The sequence below is a fragment of the Haliotis cracherodii genome, unplaced genomic scaffold, assembly GCF_022045235.1.
Source record: "Haliotis cracherodii isolate W230 unplaced genomic scaffold, xgHalCrac1.p SCAF_15, whole genome shotgun sequence".
In the NCBI taxonomy this organism is placed as follows: Eukaryota; Metazoa; Mollusca; class Gastropoda; order Lepetellida; family Haliotidae; genus Haliotis; species Haliotis cracherodii.
In genome coordinates this window covers 12,816,554-12,839,697 of record NW_027266270.1, presented here as the reverse complement: position 1 = coordinate 12,839,697, position 23,144 = coordinate 12,816,554, and the positions used below count along the sequence as shown (strand labels likewise).

Sequence of the window (23,144 nt, the reverse complement as noted above, 5' to 3'; positions counted from 1 at the left end):
GTGTTTGTAAACTTTGAGGTCTAGGACCCCGGTCCACAAAGCGATCGCAGCGCAACGACAGTCGTAAGTCTATGTTAAAGCTTGGGAGGGGAATCACTTTAACGCATCGATGTTTTTTTGGAACGGACCCCTAAAGCCCTCGCATGGTCTTAAATTAATACGTGTCAACTTTTGATATGTTTGCAGTATTATTCCGTTAAACTCTATTTGATTATGCTGTTGATCGTGTAGACGTCTGTCTATTTACACACGTTAGTAACATTTAAAAAAATATAAACGGCAAATAATAAATAAAATACTGAATGAAATTACGTGTTATAACGTAAAAGTAGCTGTGACGTCACATGATAAGTATCATTGTTTTATATCAACATGCAGTGGTAGACGCTGTACCGTTAAGAAACCTCGACATCATAAGAAAGATTGGAATACATTTCAATATACCACTGCCCTCCTGTGTATAACACTGCGGGAGTTGTACATTTCACCGCATATAGGTGTATATTTCACCGCATTATCTCTCTGTTACAGGTGTGTTAGGTGCAATATGGTCTGTTATATGGTGGTTCTTTTCATTCGAAAGACCGGGAGTACATCCTACCATCACAGACGAGGAGAAGATCTACATCGAAACCTCCATCGGAGAAAACACATCTATCATCAATAAGGTTGGTATTGAGGCACCGTTGTACAACAGTTCCATAGCAAATCAGCGTCTTGGAACTGGAGCGGTCATTGTTGTATATTGTTTATTTTGATATTCTGAGTGTTTCGGGGTTCGAATCCCGGTTAGCCGATAATGTATCTAGTACTGTCAGCACCATACCTGTACTCGTCTTTTGCGCTAAAGTGTCCTTCATATCTTGACAAGCCGGGATATAACTGAATACTGTTCAAAGCGGCGTCAAACTAACTCACTCACTCATCGACTCGTATGATGAGATGCCACATGGCCACTTGCAGATTACTACCATGCATTGGACACGCAATGGCATGGTAGCTACTTACTTCAGTACCTCATTACATATATTAGTGTTTTGACATTGGTTAATGCACCATGGTGTTCTAATGGTGGCTAGCCCAGTGGTTAAAGTGTTCGCTCGTCACGCCGAAGGCCCGGGTTCGATTCCCTACAGGTTTACAATGTGTGGAGCCCATTTTTATGTCCTCACTAACACACTATAACACCATTAACAACAATAACAATAACAATATTACTAATAATGTTGTAAAATGTTTATAAATAACAATCATAATAACTATATTGCAAAGAGTATGACTCCACATACCGACAGGCTCAAATGGACGTTTGTGCATTCAAACGCATTCGCAAGACTGGGTATTATACACGTTTCATTCTTAGTGAGTGAGCAACTAATAATATCTGCTGAACGAAAGACATCAAGGGACTCGAGAAATGGTGATCTAAAAAGGGCGATCGACAACATCAGGATATTGATATTGCTAATCTAGGATGATTTTGTTCATTAGTTTGTGTGTTTGTTGTTTGACGCCGAATATTCTAGCTGGACCAACCAAACCAGTGATTGACACGAGCATATCTTCGTAATTAGGATAGTATTACGAAAACATGCATCAACCAGCCACCCAGCCTTGATCACTGGATCCCTTTAGTTGCCTCTTTCGACAAGCATGGGTTGGCGAAGACCAATTCTAACCCGGGTCTTCATGTGTTTGCCTAGTTTGAACCATATGGATATTATAATAACATCTTTGTACTTCTTTCCGCAGAGCCATAAGACCCCATGGCTCAAGTTTTTCACGTCGATGCCGGTGTATGCCATCATGGTGGCAAACTTCTGCCGAAGCTGGACTTTCTATCTCCTTATCATCAGCCAGCCCACATACTTCCTCAAGGTTTTCGGCTTTGAGATTGACAAGGTACTGTCTACCTCCATTTTGTTCAGTTGAAGTAAGAATTGATGTCGTTGAACGTGACTGGGTTACTGAAAGTCCAATTAAATAGTTCTGTTTTGATACCCAAGGGTAACCTATTCAGTAAGATGGTTAAAAGCAATATATATTAACGTCGATTTGTGATTGAATTTAAGGTGTTGACATATAGCCAATATCTCGACTGGAATTAATATGAATAACATGAAAGAATGATTAAAAATTATTTTCCCTAAATTCATCAGTGTAAGACACAAAAGGTTGACTGTTCGATATTATCGGCTACCGGGTGATTCGGTGATAAGAGCGTTGTGGTAAAAACTTCACCAGGTCACGCAGAAAACCGGTTGGATCACAACATCCTTAATATTGCTTGGTTTAGTTAGCCACAAATACAAAAGAAAGTATACATTATTTGGTTGTGAATTGATTTTCATATCTTGCGAAAGAAAATTGAAACTGGTTGAAAACGATTGCCCCAAAACACCCAACAGGTTGAAAGTTTCTGACTCTTAGAAGTCCGCGTATTTTGAGAAACATGATATACATGTGTAGTTGGTATAAAAAGCAAGCGGTTGTATCCCAAAACATATATGAAAGCATGTGAAAGCACGCAAGAAATATGCCAAGGGTATCAGCAGAACGCTGATGGAGCTACGCGGGTACATATTGCAAGAACATTCTGGTACAGCCGACTGACCACTGGCAGACTATCTACCACCAGACTGTCCACCCACAGGAGAGGCATGCCCCAAAGCTGTAGACCACGTGTCCCCACAAAAGGACGGGTATCTGCGCACGTTTTATCTGCGCAACTGCTTTATGAAGGGACAAGGACCCCGCCGCATCAGCAGAATATTAGGTACTGCAGGCATTCGAAATCCCGGAAGGGCCTTGAGCCGTCGATAGCGGTAAAATAGACGTCAGTGGTCGCGAACGAGTTTGGTCAAGGGTTCAGTTCAGAGACGAGAGCAGGTTCAATGGTCGTATTCGGGTGCATCGACCGAGAGCTGAACGAATGGATCTTGGATGCATCCAAGATGTTCATATTTTGTAGGCGGTGGTGTGGGTGGGATTTGTGGAATTGACGTTTTGTCATCATCTATCGAATGTGAACGTCCAAAGTTACAGGGATGCAATTCTGCAGCCAGTTGTCCTTCTCCCAGAAGACAACCACAAGACATACCTTTCCGACAGGACAATGTCAGGCACCACACTTATCGAATATTCCAGGACATTCTCATCATCATTAATGCATCCGTGTTGCTCTCAACGATAACCCATACCTGGTAGCCGAGAAGCTTTATCAGACTTCCATCATCTAGTTTGTTCGTGATAAGTGATAGTAATGATCCCAGTTGTATCTGGTTACTTACTAAAGAGCTACACCAATGTGCATGCACAACTGCAACCGATGAAGAATCAAGAACTTACTATAAATAATGAAATATCGAAAAGGTTATTTTAATTTTATATAGTTGTACATAGGTCAGGAACACGTTCAACAAAGCTCTGAGACAAGCGTACGCAAATGGTTTAGATATGCCTACAATAAAAATTAAAATTTATTTATTGCCGATTTGAAAGAGAAGAATTGGTGCAAATCGAAAACAAGGATTATTATTATTATTCCCGACGAACAAAAAAAAACAATGTTTGTTTTATTTTCCAGAGCGGCACCCTGTCTGCTTTGCCCCATCTGGTGATGGCTATCATCGTCCCTATAGGGGGGCAGCTGGCTGACTTTCTGCGTCGCAGGATTCTCACAACAACTGTTGTTAGGAAAATCTTCAACTGCGGAGGTAAGGAGTTTCAGTGTTAGCTCGTCATGGTTCGTTCCGGTCTTTAGGCTGGCGTGGAACTCGTCTGAATGTCTTGTACAGCAGGTTCTAAAGTAACGTTCAAACCAACGTCAAGTACACCTACAAGAAGTATGCCACAATTGGTTATTTGATATTACGTAATGTTCAACCCAACGTCAAGTACAACCACAAGACGTACGCCACAATTGGTTGTTTGATATTACGTAACGTTCAACCCAACGTCAAGTACACCCAAAGGAAGTATGCCATAATGAGTTTTTTAATATTACGTTACGTTAAAACCAACGTCAAGTACACCCAAAGGAAGTATGCCACAATTGGTTATTTGATATTACGTAACGTTCAACCCAACGTCAAGTACACCCACAAGAAGTATGCCACAATTGGTTATTTGTTATTACGTAACGTTCAACCCAACGTCAAGTACACCCACAAGAAGTATGCCACAATTGGTTGTTTGTCATTACGTAACGTTCAACCCAACGTCAAGTACACCCACAAGAAGTATGCCATAATTGGTTATTTGGTATGACGTAACGTTCAATCCAACGTCAAGTACACCTACAAGAAGTATGCTACAATTGGTTATTTGTTATCACGTAGCGTTCAGCCCAGCGTCAAGAATACACATCGGACGAACGCATGAATAGGTTGCTTGATGTGACGTAACGTCCATCCCAAAGACAAGTGCACACATCAGAAGAACGCATGAATAAATAATTGCGTGTAATAACGTAACGTTCAACCAAGCGAAAAGTGCGGTACTGGATAACAAAAACGTATATTTTATGTTAATCGGGTTCTATAGGTGGAGCAGGACATACTAACATTTTTTTGTTGAACACCCGGTGTCATTATTAATTTCTGGGGATGCATTCCGATCATTTCCATAACTATTTTGCCATCAACGCCCAGTGGAATGAATCTGTTTGGGCAGATAATCGAGATCTGATTATTTTCTGGAGGAAGAAAACAAATTTGTTCCACCGAAAGCAACACTTATAAAACAGTGTCTGACCTTCAATGTAGAGCCAACAATAACGTTCCACCGAAAATAACTTGCGAGTCTACCTATATCTCCGACATGGTCGTTATACGTATCATCATCACAGAGTTGTTAAAGTTTCAACTAAACTTTGTGGAGGCGAAAAGGACATAAATTTAATGTGTTTTCAATTCAGAGCAATGTAAAAGTTCATTTGAATCTGAACACTTTGTGCACAAGATCTTACTCTCTTTGAAGATGACATTCTCAAAAGGTGAAGATGACATTCCCAAAATAGACATACATAAACCTAACCTACCATTTCAAAATAACTGTCTGAACAATTCGAATTCATCTGTTGAAGTTACGCAAGGCAGGATCCAAAGCTCTCATAATAATCCAGTATGATTCCGTTTACGCATCTTCGCGAAACTGATAAACTTTCAAATTCTCGGATGGAGCATCTAATAAGCCCGGTGTACCATGTCCTCAGAGTGAAGTCCGATCACTTTGAGCAGTCCATTATTAATCATCATTAACCGTAATGCCGTGCCCTGTTCCCTAAGTCTCTTTCTTTGCCTGTTCATCTGGATGTGAGAGAGACTACAAAAGCATTCAAGACATGCATTTTAGGAAAGGTAATCGGATTTTCTCTTGGCGTGTTCTGGCTTGCCTGCCACCCCCAATCCGTAACTTTAATCATATCAAACCCAAGCGTGCGTGTTTACCTTTAAGACATGGGCTTTTGTGGCATGCGCGTGGAAGGACTATATACCGCCCATCGACACAATCAATTTTTAAAGTCAATCGCCGCCTCCATTCTCATTAAAACGAGGCTCTGGGACTCAGATCGAGGTTGCTGCCAAATCTCCAATGGGTTTGGTTATCACGCTAAGGCTTAGACACGTCAGGACCAAAGACATCAGACCGTGCTTATATCAAAGCGATAGTTTCCTGAATCGAGCTTAGCTTTCAATAATTTAATTGAATTATTTCGTTATCGAACCAGGAGTACCGCCAAGGAGAGAAGCATTCTGACTGGAGAGTCTTTAGAAGAGTAGTTTAATCGGGACATCGCTCTGTGGGTGGCTGGGACAGTTGGCTCTGTCTGTTGATGTTACGGCACGGTGTCAGTGGGAACCAAACGTGGGTTTCATTACAATGTTTTCAGGCATCGTAGAAACTCTCAATCAAGCTGCATGTGTCCACTTTTAATCAAAATAAATCTTATCCTAATGGATCCTTCGGACACCGTCTCATTTTCTAATGACTCTCCAGCGTGACAGGTTTGACATAAATACACCGTGCCCATCTCCCTAAGCAGGCAGAATAAATATTAAAAAATGATCATTTAGGTAAGTGTCTGTACCTAATATTGACCTGGGGTTAGTGGAAAAAATACTTATATTTATAGATAAAGGATTAAATAATTTTTAAACAGATAGAACTGGCAATTTAAGTAGTATTTGTTTGATATTTTACGCAGAACTTGGCAAAATTCTATCTACTTGTAACTGCGACAGAAAAACCAATGGTTGATATTATGAGCAACGTCCCAAGCTGCCGGGTGTGGTTGCACGCAACCAAATCACCGAGTCTTTACACTCGTCGACGAACCTACGTTACTGGGGACCAATAATTCTCATTGATAACACAATTTGAACATGGCGAATGGCATCTATAGACCTTTTATATTTATACAAGACAGTTTCTTATGTCGATGACACTGTTACGAGGATTCGGACGCCATACTCAAATCTGCTTTAGCTAATTACCCATATGCAAATGAAGCTCTAAACAAGTCTCCTGTTCATGCAGGCTATACACACGTATGAACAGTATTATATTATAGGACATACCAAAATTAATCAAGAGCGATACCAATACAGTTAATATCCTGCTTCAGAGTGAGTGGGTGAGTGAGTATGGTTTTACACCAGAAATGGGCTTCACACATTGTACCCATGTCGGGAATCGAACCCTGGTCATCGGCGTGAGGAGCGAACGCTTCAACCACTAGGCTACCCGACCGCCCGACCTTCTCCATAACACACTGTATAATTCTCTAAAAGATAAAGTCAAACATATTTTAGCACTTGCTGGGGTGGGGAACACCTGGTATCATCACTATTTGATAGTGATTCATAAACACATGCTCATGATATAGTCGGAATGGTACAATGGACTCTGCTTTTATCAGGAATATTATGGATATGTCGTTTGCCTATCTTGTGCACCTTTAAAACACGTAAATGCTGTGACCTATGCCCAAAGCCCCAGGGGTCCATTCTCTCGGTCCGTTGGTGTCTAGACGAGTCAGAAGTTTGTTCATCTGATAATCAGTGATACACAGTCCTTGGGAGCCGTTGAGGAGGCGTTGTCCGCTCCACATTCTTCAAATGGATGTACTGCGTGACAGAATATTCATTTACGAAAAGAGGAGTCAGGAAATAGGCATGTCCATTAAACATTGTCATACTGTGTATATTTCCCTCCTCACGACTACGTGATTCTGAAGTGATACCAAGTTGTCACGGTACACATCGATGTATTTTATACATGTGAGAAGACATTGTGATTGATAGGGGAGTAATGTGTTTTATTGGGGTTTTAAGCTTTCCACGCTTTATATCTTGATTAACTGGGATGTGGGTGGGGAGCTGTTGTTTTTTGTGTATGTTTTGTAGTTAGGTGGGTGGGCGGGTTTGTTTCCTGTTTGATTGTTTCTGCGTTTAATTGCTTGACCAGACTTAGGTTTGAAGTAGTAATTGCAATTAATTTAAGTTTCATTTATCAAATGTAGGACTATTTTTTTTATTTGGTAATAATAATGTACAAAAATGTCATTAGCGTCGATGGAATAGCCTAGTGGTTAAAGCGTTCGCTCGTCACGGGTTCGATTCCCTACTTGGGTACGATGGCTGAAGCCCATTTCTGGTGTCCCCATTCATTCATCTTCATAATTACTTCAAATATTGAAAATAAGAAAAACAGGATAGAATTCAAAGACGGTGGGTTTTTTTCAGAATACGTGCGTGAATAGTAATTTTTAAAAAAATTATTTTTTTCATGAAATAATCCTTTGGTGACGTGTCATCAGCTACTCGCCCAAACAAAAAACTTGCGATATATCATTGGAAAAACGTCGCCAATGATACACAGAAAGGACCTTCTTTTATCTTTTACGCTGATCATTTGTCAAGAATCCTTCTGAACTGTCTAGTATTTTTTCTTGCGTGCTGATGCCGTGCGTTTTTTGTGTGTCTAATGAATCTTCTCTGTGGATGGTCCGCGTTCGCCGCGGGCGGTTTGGAGCTAGCACCCTAGACCGGATATTACTCGCTTGCTAATTTGAACACTGCTAATTAAAGCACGCGTGATAAATTGTGAGAACACATGCTGGGGGTGAATTAGAACTCATCAGCTGATGAGATGCCATGAATGCACTAACATCAACAAACAGAGCCATACGATTCTAATTCGATCAGTTTTGAATCTCGCGGTAGGTAAAATTATTCCGTGACCAAAGTCGCCATGCGCGCCTACACAGTTTTTTGTTCATGGCGGCCATGTTTACGTTACGAAAGATTAGAAGGCATAATGGTTGACTCGTGTACCCCGGAGCATTAAGCTAATTAATCTGGTTGGAGAAAATCATTTTACTGTGATGAGACGCCTAAAAGCAGAAGGTTTGGCTAATTTGAGGAGTAGGGTGCTGAGGAAATTGTAATGACGTAATTATCTTCGCAGAAAACAGCATTAGTGGAATGGGGTTATTTGCCAGTTTATTCCTTTCATTCAAACATGTAATGGCTTTGCATAGCGAATTAAAATTGTAAGTGACTTAAATTATATATTGTCACACATGTATAAGCAAAAAAAAGCTTTTTAAGTACAAATTATTACAAAACAGAAAAAAAACATAATTACATTTTTTTTTAAATAGAGACTATGACGTCATTTCTTTTTAAAAAACACCATTCGTTACTATGGGAACGGTGGTTCCTTGTGGGTTGAATCGCACTTTGACAATTGTAATCCAAATAGATAATTTATCGTATCTCTGAAACATATGAAAGTATTCATTTGTTATTATTTTGTTGCTGTTCTCCATCAACTTCTTGTTATCAAGCGCTCCTGTTTTGGAATTCGATCTTCTTAATATATGCTAATACATTTCATAGTAAGTGAATATTGTTTTATGTGGCAATCGGCAATGTAATATAGCTCTGTACGACGATCTTCAAATAACCGATTCTAACAAACAAACCAGTGGACGATGGCATTAACAACTTAACGATACAACCAAACACAGGTAAACTAACGAATCCATCTGATCCCCGACTGCTCAAATGAAGTTAAAGAACACCCGATATTTTCATGTGACTATAATTTATCTGTCATGACATGATGGATTAGCTATAGCTAGATGAAAAAAAACGAGTGTTCTTTAACTTCTTTTGAATAGTATAATTAATAGGTTCATACGACAAACGTTGTGTAGTCGGTACTTGTGGGATGGGATCCAAATTCTTTTCTATGTCATGATGGGGACTATCCGATAGCCAAGCATATGGTTTGCAGGGCCTAAGAATTGCTCAGTGAATTGTTCCCGAGTGCAACTTCCCACAAGTGTTTCTTTGTAAAGTACTTTCACCGTCATTCTATAACAGTTTAGTGTCGCCCAACCATATATGCAATCATCCACTGCCATATTTATATGGTACTGTTCACATAATAAATCCCGGGATCGCACAATTAAATCCGAAAATGTAAATATAAAACATGAACGCCAGAGACTTTCCGACGAAACAGATTCTATTGGTGTAAGAGGCAAAATAGTGGTGACAATAATATGACGCGATCTCTGAAAATTAGTGTTTGTTCGCCGAACTGAGCAATATTCCAGCTATATGTCGACAGTCTGTAAATAATCGAGTCATGGCCAGACAATCCAGTGATTGACATCATGAGCATATATCACGCAAGTCAGCGAGACCTGATTACCCGATCCCGTTAGTCGCCTCTTACAACAAGCATAGTCGCCTTTTACGGCAAGGATGGGTTCCGGAAGACCTATTCTACCCCGGATCTTCACAGGTCAACAAAACCATTGAAACTAGTGACTCCCCAGCATTTAACTTGAATAGAATGTGTTCTATTGACTTGCCTTTGTATGTGTTTGTGACGGGTGCCACCGGTAGGGCAGGATACGTTCACTTTTTCACCCGCTCCCTTTAGTCATCTCTTACGTCAGGCATAGTCGCCTTTTACGGCATGCATGGTTTGCTGAAGACCTATTCTTCCCCGGAACAGGTCTGAAACTCAGTGATGACACAAGGTCTTCACGAACAGGGTGAGCATGTCCTTCCCTCCCAAGAGCACCCGCCATTTACACAAGTTGCATAACAATTTATGTGTCTGTTCCTCTACAATTAAATGTCCCTCTCGAGAGCTTACCCCAACCCCGCACCGAACATTTGATATTCTGAGGGCAGGAGTCGGGGAACAGGAGGCATCATGGATAACAAGAAATTATAAGAAAGGTAGGGCGGGACAACTTCGGAATGGCCAGGAGTCCGAACTTGACCACACAGAAGGAAGCGCGCTACAAAAACATGTTTTATATCATTGGAAAGATACGAATCCAAATAATGTGTGTACACATGTTTACAAGCTCAAAAATTGGCTCAGAAAATGCATTACTGCAGAAATTTCTGGCCGAAAAAAAAATTTCTGCAGAAATTTCTTGCAGTATTTTTTTTTCTGTAGAAATTTCTGGAAGTATTTTTTTTCTACAGAAATAACTGGCAGAATTTATTTATTCCTGCAGTAATATTTAGCAGGATTATTTTAATTCAGGAGAAACAAGGTTTCAATCATTGGATAGTTTAATCTGGAGTTGCTTTAAATGACCTTTTTTTCCCAAAACAAACATTTTTAAAGAAAATTATAAAAAGGGACATTGCACACTTGATAATCTGGGTACAATGTGGGTTAAACAAATTATTTAATTACTCGTTTTAGGGAAATATGTAATGGTCAGTCCCAAAGTACCAGCCAACCTTGATTCTGCAGTAATCCCGGACAGGTAATTGGGAGTACCTGAAGCCAATCACTTCATATTGCTGCGGTTTGTTTAAATACAATTTGTAAGGGACAGGGACAACCACGAGGTCTGGGAATACACCTCAGATTGTGTCAGCTTCAGGCCAAGCGATACAGGAAAAGAAAGGCCATGTAAATTAGTATAGGGATAATCTGATTAGTTTCTATTAATGTCCGTGTTTACCTTACCAACACAAGAACACGGGGAATTAATTACGAATCGATTTGTTGTATGTACTGTGACACTATCAACATGTCCCTTTGTGGTAGCCAGGATGATTGTGTTTATGGACGCTGCAGTACTGGTGACCTGGTATCTGAACCCAGTGGCATCTCTCCTGACATGGCATTATGATGATTAGCGCAGGGAGCAGTTGAAGGGTTAATATACTTAACTCACCTCTAAAATTAATTGTGATAATGTCTCCCCAAAGAGAATTTCAGAACGAAAAACACAGCAATCGTAAAATAATTCATAACTTTAATCGAAACAACGACAGTTTGGGAGCATAAGCATCACATCATGCCAGGATTGTTTTCCAACTCTCACCGTCGTTCTGGTGTTTAGTCTAATGTACTAACAAAACTGATGCTGTTTCTTTTTAGGGGCAATACGACGATAAGAGCTGTTATTTATTGAAAAATTGAATTTAACTGATGAATAAAGGCAGCCAACGTCTCGCCCACGTATTTGGGACCACGTATATTGGATCAAATATATGGGACCGCGTATATGGGACCACGTATTTGGGACCACGTATATATGGGATCACATATATGGAACCACGTATATTGGATCAAATATATGGGACAGCGTATATGGGACCACGTATTTGGGACCACGAATATATGGGATCACATATATGGGACCACGCATATGGGACCGCGTATATGGGACCACGTATTTGGGACCACGTATATATGGGATCACATATATGGGACGACGCATATGGGACAGCGTATATGGGACCACGTATTTGGGACCACGTATATATGGGATCACATATATGGGACGACGCATATGGGACCGCGTATATGGGACCACGTATATGGTTGGTTGGTTTGTTGTTTAACGCCGCACTCAGCAATATTCCAGATATATGACGGCAGTCTGTAAATATGGGGTCACATATATGGGACCACGCGTTTGGGATCACATAAATGGGACCACGCATATGGGACCGCGTATATGGGACCACGTATATGGGACCGCGTACATGGTACCACGCATATAGGACCGCGTATATGAGACCACGTATTTGGGACCGTGTATATATGGGATCACATATATGGGACCACGAGTTTGGGATAACGTATATATGGGATCACAGACGTGGGACCACGCACATGGGACCGCGTATTTGGGTCCAAGTATTTGGGACAATTTATATGGGATCAACTATATGGGATCACATATATGGGACCATGTCTTTGGGACCACGTATTTGGCACGACGTATATGGTTATAGGGCTGGCAGATAAAGGATCATAATCGAGAAGTCTGCAATATTTTAGAATATTTTAGTGGAATATTAAAGATGACTCATAAAAACGTCAAAATGTTTCTCCCTGCTTATGCATCCTTTGTTTAGAACTATATTTAACAATGCATACCAGTTGATAGATATAAAAATGTAGGTTCACAGAACCCTTTTCTCTCTGTCGAACTTGATAGTTTAGAAGCTTAATATGATCATTTCAAGCTTGAAATAGAATCCACACCCCATAAAAACAAAAATATAGTTTAAGTCGGGAGGTTTCGTCAGTTCCGATGAATAAATATCAGTTTGTTGTAGTCTTCTCCTGGATAATTCTTTCTTAGAAAATGTTCACTGGATATACAAACATATAATTTCCACGTAAGCTCTGGAATCAGTCAACTCACAAATAGCCGCAAGTTGGCTGTCGGGCTCCCGGATGCTTCTCGTCAGATTCAACCTTCATCTGCCCCGAAATATCAGACTGCAACATAAATTACCCCTTCTTTCTGCGTTTATCTGTCTGCCAATCCGTCCACTATTATAAGTGACCCCCGTGGCTACCTAATCCTCGTGAGTAGCTTGCGATAACCGTTATCAACCTCCCTGACACCAACGCCGCTGTGTTGCCGCTCTATACACTGAATGCTAAATTACATCGACACACAGCCATATGCTTTCATGATTGATGTCCGAAATCATACACTGCCACACAAAAACTTGGAGTTGCAAATAGATTCTTCAGTGTACACGAGAACTGAATCTCGAAACAGAATGTGTGTCATTTTTTTAAGGGAATGTATTCTCCGCAGGTAATTACTACTGATAACTTGTGTACTGAAAAACAGATGACCGATAAATTTCCGTCATTAATGTCTAACGCCCTACTGCCACACAAACCCGACACCGTAAAAAGAACTTAATTGTCACACATAAAACTTTATATATCATCTTTGTGCAAATATTATTTTGATGCGTTTCAAGCAGATCTGAGAAGTATCAAAATACAATGCTTGAAAAAATGGTTCTTAGCAATATGATGCCATATTTATTTATGACGTGTGCTGTTAGTTTTGTGAGAACCAAAACTCTTTTAACCCCATGTGTGTTGAGATCAAAGGCCTTCACTCAACTTCTTGCATAAGATTTACGATAGTTCTAATTCATAGGGAAATCATATGAATTCAAGTGTTGTAAAATTAGTCACTCGAGATTACATCACAACACTTTGATGTTTCATCGCCATTTCGTTGTCGTCTGTTTCAGGATTCGGGATGGAGGCTGTGTTCCTATTGGGCGTTGGCTTCACCCGTGACACAGCCACTTCAGTAGTCTGCCTCACCTTAGCCGTCGGATTCAGTGGATTTGCCATTTCCGGTAAGGTTTTATTTGCAATGAATTCAACAAACAGTATCTCTAGGTTTACATTACATCGAATCCTTTCCTTGCACACGCCGTCGATCTGGAAATCGGTTTCCAATTGAAGAAAAAACGTATGTGGATAACAATCAGTGTGTGTTGTCACTTTGATAACACCACCGTGACATCACTTCAAAGAAACGCAATCCCTTTGTTCACCATACGGGGAATGACATGCGTTTAAAGAGTTCAGTATTAGAATTAGCACAGTACCGTAATTTATACAAAAAGGGATCTTATTTGGCAAATACTGATAAGAAGGGGAAATATTTGATGGTTCTATTTCATAAAATGCAATTGGAAAGTCCGAAGATACTCATTTATGTGAAGCCTTTTTGAACAGAAAAGCCAAACTGCATTTTAATGATGCCAGTGGCCCATCAGTCTACAGAATCTGAATGTTCTATATGCTCTGTGTGGATAAGAGTCTTAGAGGCAGGTCGAGTGTGTGGGTGACGCAGTAGCTTGAGTAATGTCTAAACATTCCATCATCTACACACTCAATTTAATGAAAAAAACACCCTTTTACAATCTTCATCAAAGTTAAAAAGTTTTTTCTGAAGTTTGCCTCCTTGAAAGAGTCCACTTTTGGCAAAATCTGCGTTTCATTAGCAAATCAATTGGAGATAAGGGCTTGGGGGACAGGGTTAGAATTTTCATAATCATGATTTGATGGTATTTTCCGGAAAAGCTGGCCCCTCTCGTTGAAATGCCAGATTAATCCCTCCACTCTACCCTTTTAAGTGAAAACTGTTTCATTTGGACTGATTGCCAGAACGATTTTCCGCAAATATTTGCTACTGCGAAGGTTTTAACACTATTACCCGTTAATCTGGACATAAAACCCTTTTTGTCCACCAGTCTACAGAATATGAGGGACGTCAGAGGATTTCTTTGTGGCTAGGGATGATGAGACGGGGAGCAGATAAAGCCCTGCCCTCAGTGTTGGTTGAAGGTATTAGTGATCAATAGGGAAAGAATCGGGCTCGCTGACGGCCGATAAAAGGTTTATTGAAATATACGATAAGAGGCAGACCACGCCATCAGCCCTTGATAAACAGCTTCCTGATATATTGCTGTCTTGTGCCGGAGGATGAGACTACACATCCGGATATGATGTAAAAGGACGAAGACTGACTATATAATGTTCTTGAGAATGTACGTATCCTCTTCTAGTTGGTGGCTAATGTTTGTCAATCGGAACAATAGAAGTGTGAGGAAACTGGGGCACGTCAATATACATGAATACGGACCAGCCTACTATTATTGATGTATAAAGGTTATATTTTGATACTAAATTAAACGTAAAGTATTGCACCATCATACCAAAGGTCAAGGAACGGATTTGGCTTTGAAAATGGTTCATACAAGTAGGACATGTCAAGGTGAATGATAAGTTGGATTTTACATGTTGGATGAGTTTATTTGGAGTGTTGTCCATCATGGTGAATCGTCATCGATTAGAATAACTCATACACATTAAAAATGTATACCTAACTATACAATTGTCAAAGCCGGGTTAAATAACCAAAAACAAACACAAAAGTCCATAATACATATCTCAAATCAAACAGCAGTTACCGTTTGATCAATATAGAGTTGATAATAGGTATTAAGTCTATGGTTTTAATAATTGAAAAATGTATCGATATTTGAAACGGTAGAAGTTCCATGGATTGTCTGGTTTTAGTGATATTTCTACTAATCCTTTGTCTGCGGCTATTTCAACCGCTCATGTGCCGTCTCGACTGGTGTATCCCAAATCAAACACGTAACGTATAGTGTAAAATGTCAAGCAGCCATCATATAGCTAAAACGTACTTAAACTACAGAAGACTGCCCAGATCAGCTAGACACCTTTGTTTGATACGCGATCATATCTAAACGATATGATCACGTTGGTTGGAACCTCAACCGCCTCAAGGTTCGTGATGGAGATATTTCCCACGAACAGACATCGATTAGAGTTGTCAGAAGTCAGCTACACTCTATAGGTTACTCTTGGGCAAACAATGAAAAGTGCGAAACCGTCATTTTCTCCATATTGAGGATGTCAATAGTAATCTGAGGCTTTCTATTCCGATCTTGACAACTTTGGAACAATAACCTGAATTGCTCCGTGGTAATCGCACTCCATTCCAGCTACGTGTGACTAGCTCTCAGCATGACACTATCACTGGCATGGTTTTAAATGAAATATACAATGCCGACTTTTGCAAACATGGTTTTTGAATATATTATAAGGGTTACTTTCATCCAAATGGGTTTTGAAGGAAATATGCAATGAATGTTATTAATAAAATATACAATGGGCACTTTCACCTTTATGTTCTTAATCGAATATGCAATGGATACATTCACAGCATGTTTTCAAATGAAATATACAATGGGCACTTTCATCACAGTGTTAATGGAAGTATACAGACACTTCAATCGGCGTGTTTTTAAATGAAATATACCATGGACATTTTCAACGGCATGTTTTTATATGAAATATACAATTGGCACGTTCACCGGTATTTCTTAAAATGCAATATATAATGGACACTTTCATCGGTATGATTTTATAGGAAATATACAAATGGACACTTTCATCTCGGTGTTAATGGAAGTATACAATGGACACTTTCACCAGCATGTCTTTAAATGCAATATATAATGGACACTTTCATCGGCGTGTTTTTAAATGAAATATACAATGGACATTTTCAACGGCATGTTTTTATATGAAATATACAATTGGCACGTTCACCGGTATTTCTTAAAATGCAATATATAATGGACACTTTCATCGGTATGATTTTAAAGGAAATATACAATGGACACTTTCACCAGCATGTCTTTAAATGCAATATATAATGGACACTTTCATCGGTATGTTTTTAAATGAAATGTACAATAGACAGTTTCAACGGCATGTTTTTCAATGATATATACAATTCACACTATCAGTGGTATGTTTTACTGAAATATACCATGGACACTTTCTAATGCATCTTGTTAAATAAAATCAACAATGGACGCGTTCACCGCCATGTTTTTTAACTGAAATACAAAATGGACACTTTGATCGGCATGTTGTTAAATTAAATATACAATGGACACGTTTACTGGCATTTATTTCAGGTATGTACAATGTGAAATTCGTCAGCAAAGTTGTTACATATAAAGTTATGTTTAACAATTTTGATAAATGCATATCTTTATGTTCACCCCTGTACAATCGAATAACATTCGAATATATATTCCCAATTGTCACATTTCGCATTGCCATATAGCTTATATAACTGTTTTTTTACAGTTATCAATAATTCATTAAACGATAAATGCCTTATGTAAAGAGACATTATGAGACCTGAAACTGCGAGGAAGCTACTAAAATGCCAATTCCTATTGACATATTATTTCTTATTACCAACATACATCCCAAATCCTGACAACCCAGTGTATTATGTGGCTATTTTCAATTAGATGCCTATTGGCATGTAAAACACGTTTCAATCGAAGAAACAATAAAGAAGGGGAAATCTTTTGTGAACAAACCATAAACGTCTCCATGCAGATGAAGAACAGTCCTCACAAGCTTTGTTTCACTCAATCACACTTATTAACCAATAAAGTGGCGTACGGCAAGGTGGCCAAACCAGTACAGGCTCAATATATGTTCATATCCCGGGCAATTATAAATCAATGCGTAGCACGTGTGGATGGGTGATATATTTTGCATGTCTGGTGAGAAATTGATGATGATTAGTGAGATTTTATGATTCTCTGGCAGAGCAGATTACCCAGTGCTCCGGGAGTGCGGCAAAATGTGATGTTTATTGCTTCAGCAAGTTTAATTCATCATAAAATGCGATCAGAGGAGGAGGGTCATCTACTCCGCCTAAAATTGATTCTTTTGCAGAAATAAAAAGACAGTTATCAGGTTTTGTCTAAACTCTAGGGTTAGTCCGCTCCCTGTCACTGTTTTTAGGCTCGTTTGACCAACGACAACCGAGAATAGGGATGGAAGCTCAGATGAGAGAAGACCTATTTAATGCTTGACTGCTTTCAAATTGGCAGTGCCACCGCTTCAAGGAAGATATAGTTGCTCTTCGCATTTACTACAGCTGCCAACGTTGAGAAACAAGAAGGCAGGGCTTGACTATTAATAATCAGTATCATTCGATACATGTCATTTTGGTTGAATATTACTTTCCTAGTACATGTTTTTGCTCCATCATCAACGCACCGATGTATGAAATATTCCATTAGTTAAAAAACACAGCCTGTTATCATTCAAAAAGCTTTCCAAAATCCTTCCAAATCTTGAAATGAATTAAGCGAGGCTTGAAAATAACCAATAATCCATGGTGTTTAGGTGAGGGGATAACATGTGGAAATTAGAGATTTATTTCGAATAAAGATCTTGTTTGAAACTTCACATGATTGATAAGAAGTGTGTTCGTCATAATCCTTCAACTAGCTTAACATTGTCCAAAACCTTGTGTCGAAAAGAACAACATATTAAACGAACTCTTTGGCATTTCTGCCATACGATGTTTATGTTTATGTTGCTTGTTAGTGAGTGTGAGTGAGTGAGTGAGTTGGGTTTAACGCCGCTTTTAACAGTATTCCAGTTATATCGCGTTAGCTTAATGTGGGAGGAAAGCCCGAAGTGATGCAGGTTTCAGACGTTTACTACTTCGGCGAAACCCACGAGCATGGGAATGGTGCTGATAAACCTAGAAACATAATCGGGGCGAACTGGGATTCGAAACCATAATCATAGGTTTCTGGCGTGACGAAGGGACGCAGCTCTGCACAGCGAATCGTGGCGCCCTAGTAGTAGTAGTAGTAGTAGTAGTAGTAGTAGTAGTAGTAGTAGCTTGACATTTGTTCCATACGATTGTAAGGTTTCCTGTTGGCTAAAAAAAAGTTTACTAGTTTATAAGAATATTGATTTCAAGGATTATTTTTATTGTTGAACAGAAATAATTGTAACCATGTTATTGTACTTACTAACACCAAAACGACATCTATCTGTGTTTTTAGAAACCAAGAGAGGGTAGAACGCGGGGAAAAACTGAATTAATCGCCCTCAGGCGAAGACCTATGATACGTTAAAGGCAGAAAGAGACCTAATTACATTTTCACGAAAAGAAATAAATCATTTCCTTGATTTCTTTTATGCAAACATATGCGTGTTAACTACCTGGCTGTTAGAATAGCCTGATTATGTTGCACTTGCTTGTTCCGTTCTTATTGACACGTAAATTACACGTTTTCTGTGTGACTACAGTATCACAAGAAACACTCCTCTTGTTTTGTAAGAAAACTGATGTTAGAGCGCGTGTCCCTGTTGCATGTGATGGTGAAATCAGCAACTGTCAATGACCTCTTATGGCGCTGGATCTATTTCACTGAACAAATACTAAGTCTGCACTCAATTTCATGTTGATGAAATGCGTCTTTATCCAGGCATCTTATCCTGGGTGAGATAACTGCAATCTACAAGCTCTGCTGCAATCAACAGCTGCTATCAACAACATTAATCTGTACATTCTACACCAAAACCACTTAGAGTCTCGGCGATTGATTTTACGCTTGTCGATATCAGGGAGCTTTGCTTTGATAATTACAGGCAAATACCATGATCGAATGTTCGATTTTGCTATTGTCTCTGATACAGACACTAAAGATTAACACATTAAGGGTTAATAGATTGACGACACAGTTGTATTGCCCTGCATGACTGGTGTTCCATGACATTGCACTGAAAGGGTATGATTACCCAAAGTAGGCAACATTTCACAGACGTTCATACATATAGCAATTGAAATAATGATGTGGATGTCAATCATTTGGTCGTGACATGCATGTACATTTCAAGCGGAAATCTGTGCCTGTGTTCTGAACAGATTGTTGATTGTTCGTGTATTGGTAACAACACCAGTGAGTTATCGATTATCACTGATCACATGAATCTGTATTGACATAACCTAAAGCTATTGGAATATGTCAATGCTCCAGTTTTCGGTCAGAAACGGGTCAAATGAAAACTGACATTATTGACTCATTATAAAATCCAATAATGCTATGTCTTTGTCCAGAGAAAATTGAAGATAGGCTAACCCAGAGGACAGAGCGTTCTCTAGTTTTACATGTTTTTCTTGGACCTGAAATGGACACAAATTGTGAAGACCATTCGCCGTGAGTGAGTGAGTTTCTCACCGCTTTGTTAACTGTACCAGGTTTAGTGAGGATAATAACAGTAAGCGCCATTAACCCATTGTAACCAAGTCGCTAAAAAAACGAGCGATTCAAAACTCGGCCCCATAACATCAAGTGGACGATTTCAAAGAATGTATTTGGTAAACGTGCACTAAGTCATGCATACTAATTTCGTCTTCTTACTAACCGGATGAACATGACATTTATTGTTATGATGACTTCATCATTAATCATTCCACTTTTCTTATTGTGATCTTGGATACGTCAATGTTCAACACTCTTCCACGTGAGTCATACCTAGGAACGCATAACCATGATATAGACGTATCTGCTTTCGACAAATATTAATATTTTACTACGTATCCGAGATTATAAAGTATGGATGAATATACGTGGTCTTTGTGTTCAGTTTCAAATTCTTCATTGTAGTCTAACTCCAGTGCTCTGGCATCCTAACTAAAATAGTGTCGGGATAACACTGTAGATAAAATATAAGACTTAGAAAAAGATACTCTGTTTAATATCACCATTGAATGTGGACGGATATCACCAAGATATATTATAATGACGCACACCATTATTGAAATAGCTTTGCAAGTCTGTATTTCGTGGTATATGAAGACTTCTAAAGCTAAATCGTCATGTTTCCTCCTCAGATATTCTATAAATGTAGTTGTATTCCTTATTCCTATGTATAACATATATCAGGGCTATATATAATTATTTTAGCCATTGGCTATTTACTCACAAGTTATCAATTGTATAGGGTATTGATAGGTTTTTTATATTCATTGGGTTTAGTCTAATGGGTATTTTACACCAATGAGAGGACGGTCTTTTTAGACTTCTGTTTTAAGTGACTACTAATTTGTATATGTTTGTGTGCTGTCCCAAGTGTATTTGGTTGGTTGGTTGGTTGGTTGTTTAACGCCGCACTCAGCAATATTCCATCTATAGGACGGCGGTCTGTCATTAATCGAGTCTGGACCAGACAATCCAGTGATTGATATCATGAGCATCGATCCACGCAATTGGGATCGATGACATGCATCAACCAAGTCAGCGAACCTGACCACCATTAGTCGCCTCTTACGACAAGCATAGTCGCCTCCAAGTGTGTAATATGTCACGCAAACTCACAACAGCGATTTCATGTCTAATTAACAACAAGCAAGAGGTAGCGCCTTTTTATGCATTGCGTACTGAAGGAGAGGTTTTTTGTGGTGGATGCACTTGATCAGTAGATAAAGATCACTAAAGGAATAGATGCAGACAAGTTTTAGAGGATACACTAGGTAATAATGCAGAGATTGAAATTGTTTTCATTACTTTACATGTTTTGGTCATAGTGAATACAAGTGACAAAACCTTTTCCATAATAGTAGGAAATCTCTGCTAAAAGCAGAGTCTATTTTACGATCCGGACGATATCATAAGCTGTGTTTATAAATCAAGTCTGACTGAAAGCATATATTAATCATCCAACACCACTCAAAACCCAATTTAGTCAGCTTTTAGTACAAGCATGGGGTACCAGTAATCCCCCGCAGCAGTAGAAGCAAATAGTTCTGGTCACCCTTCAAAACCAATAATGCATTTGTGGTCATGGATTATATAACAATACAGTGGTATGAATTACCTACTTGAGTCTCTTGGTGAAGATACAGTAAACTACGGTTATAACGAACTCAAAGGGACTACTAATTTTAGTTCGTTATAACCGTTATTCGTTATAAGCACATATACAGTATAACTACAGCAAATTGTCGGGACTAAAACGTTAGTTCGTTATATCCGTTAGTTCGTTATAAGCGTGTTTGTTATAACCGTAGTTTACTGTATATCCAAGGACTACTCCATCTAGACTCCCGACCAAGAGTACAACTGCTCACTTACTTCTTGCATCCACAATTGCCATGTTTGACATATTCTACCGTCATGCGGATTGAAACACACGTTTTGGAATGTTTTCCAACTCTGTTGTTGACCAATACGTTGGATTCCTTTAGTTTCTTTAATGTGATCCATTCGTGAAATGTCCACAAATGTTTGTGCCCTTTACGCCCAGTGGAATCTGTTTCGGTGGGTAATCGAGACTGGTTATTCTTAGGCGTTAACATTTTATGTTTACATACACTGAACAAAAATGGTATGGATCATGAAATATTTTTTTTTATGTGGAATATACTATTGTGCGCTTAATCTTCACTACAAAAACATGACCCCCAAAATATTCATGATCCCTTACTTTTTCGTGCAGTATATATGTATACACTGGCTTATCTGAAATTAACTGAATATGCTCATTTTCAGGTTTCAACGTGAACCACCTTGACATTGCCCCGCGGTACGCCAGTATCTTGATGGGGCTCTCCAACAGCGTGGGGACGCTGTCGGGGATGTTGTGCCCGATTGTCGTGCAGTACGTCACAAAGGGCCAGGACAAGTCTCCTGCAGAGGTACGTCAGACCAGATCGACAGTTCCTCTGTTTGCTCAAACTGGGATTCTGTGGTGTGTTCAAACACCAATCAGCCTCAGTCCACCAATGTAAATAGGGGAACGTGGATATGACCTTGTACTACTATGGAGACTACTGCAAAGCTATCCACAGGAAACTAACAGGGCATTGTTTCTTTCTTGGGGCGATTTTGGCAAACGTTGATGCTTTATGTGACATATTGTTCCATTGATATAGCCTTTTATCACTCCAAACTGGCTTACAGGAGATATTGCTGTAATGAAATTCGGTTACCTTGACGTCACTATTAAATGACATCACGAATTTCTCTGCCACCGAAGCTGGTTAGACGTACTGTTTACACTCAAGACACATGTTATTACTGTTTACAAACTGAAAAAAAAAGTTGGAAAGATGAATTTGAATGATAAATAGAATCTCACCCTTGTGTTTTTAGACATAAAATATATCCAATTCATAGATAAACGTTTTAAAAAATATATGGCAAGCATGGGAGTCTTAAACTGTTATCAACTCGTGTTGATATATTTGATATCAAAAGACACTCGAGTGAAATTCTCTATTTACGTTCAGCAGAAATAAAATACATCTTGATTAATCAAATCTGAGTTGACAGTTGTCAGTGTTTGGATGAAATGAATTTTAATTTGCTGGGACTGCCAGTTTGAACGAGCATAGCCCCCTTTAATTGTAATCGTTCAAGAATTGAGGACAACAAAAT

At 39.2% G+C, this 23,144-nt stretch overlaps 1 protein-coding gene across 1 annotated transcript in view; it reads left to right on the top strand.

The window, feature by feature from the left end:
- The window catches only part of LOC139462295 (vesicular glutamate transporter 2-like), a 68,426-nt gene that overhangs the window by 41,735 nt on the left and 3,547 nt on the right, over positions 1 to 23,144 (top strand). The window contains exons 7-11 of the mRNA XM_071243920.1: positions 532 to 668; positions 1,753 to 1,902; positions 3,587 to 3,716; positions 13,575 to 13,685; positions 22,257 to 22,402. Of these exons, the coding sequence (XP_071100021.1) occupies positions 532 to 668; positions 1,753 to 1,902; positions 3,587 to 3,716; positions 13,575 to 13,685; positions 22,257 to 22,402 (674 nt within the window). The remainder of the gene's footprint in view (positions 1 to 531; positions 669 to 1,752; positions 1,903 to 3,586; positions 3,717 to 13,574; positions 13,686 to 22,256; positions 22,403 to 23,144) is intronic.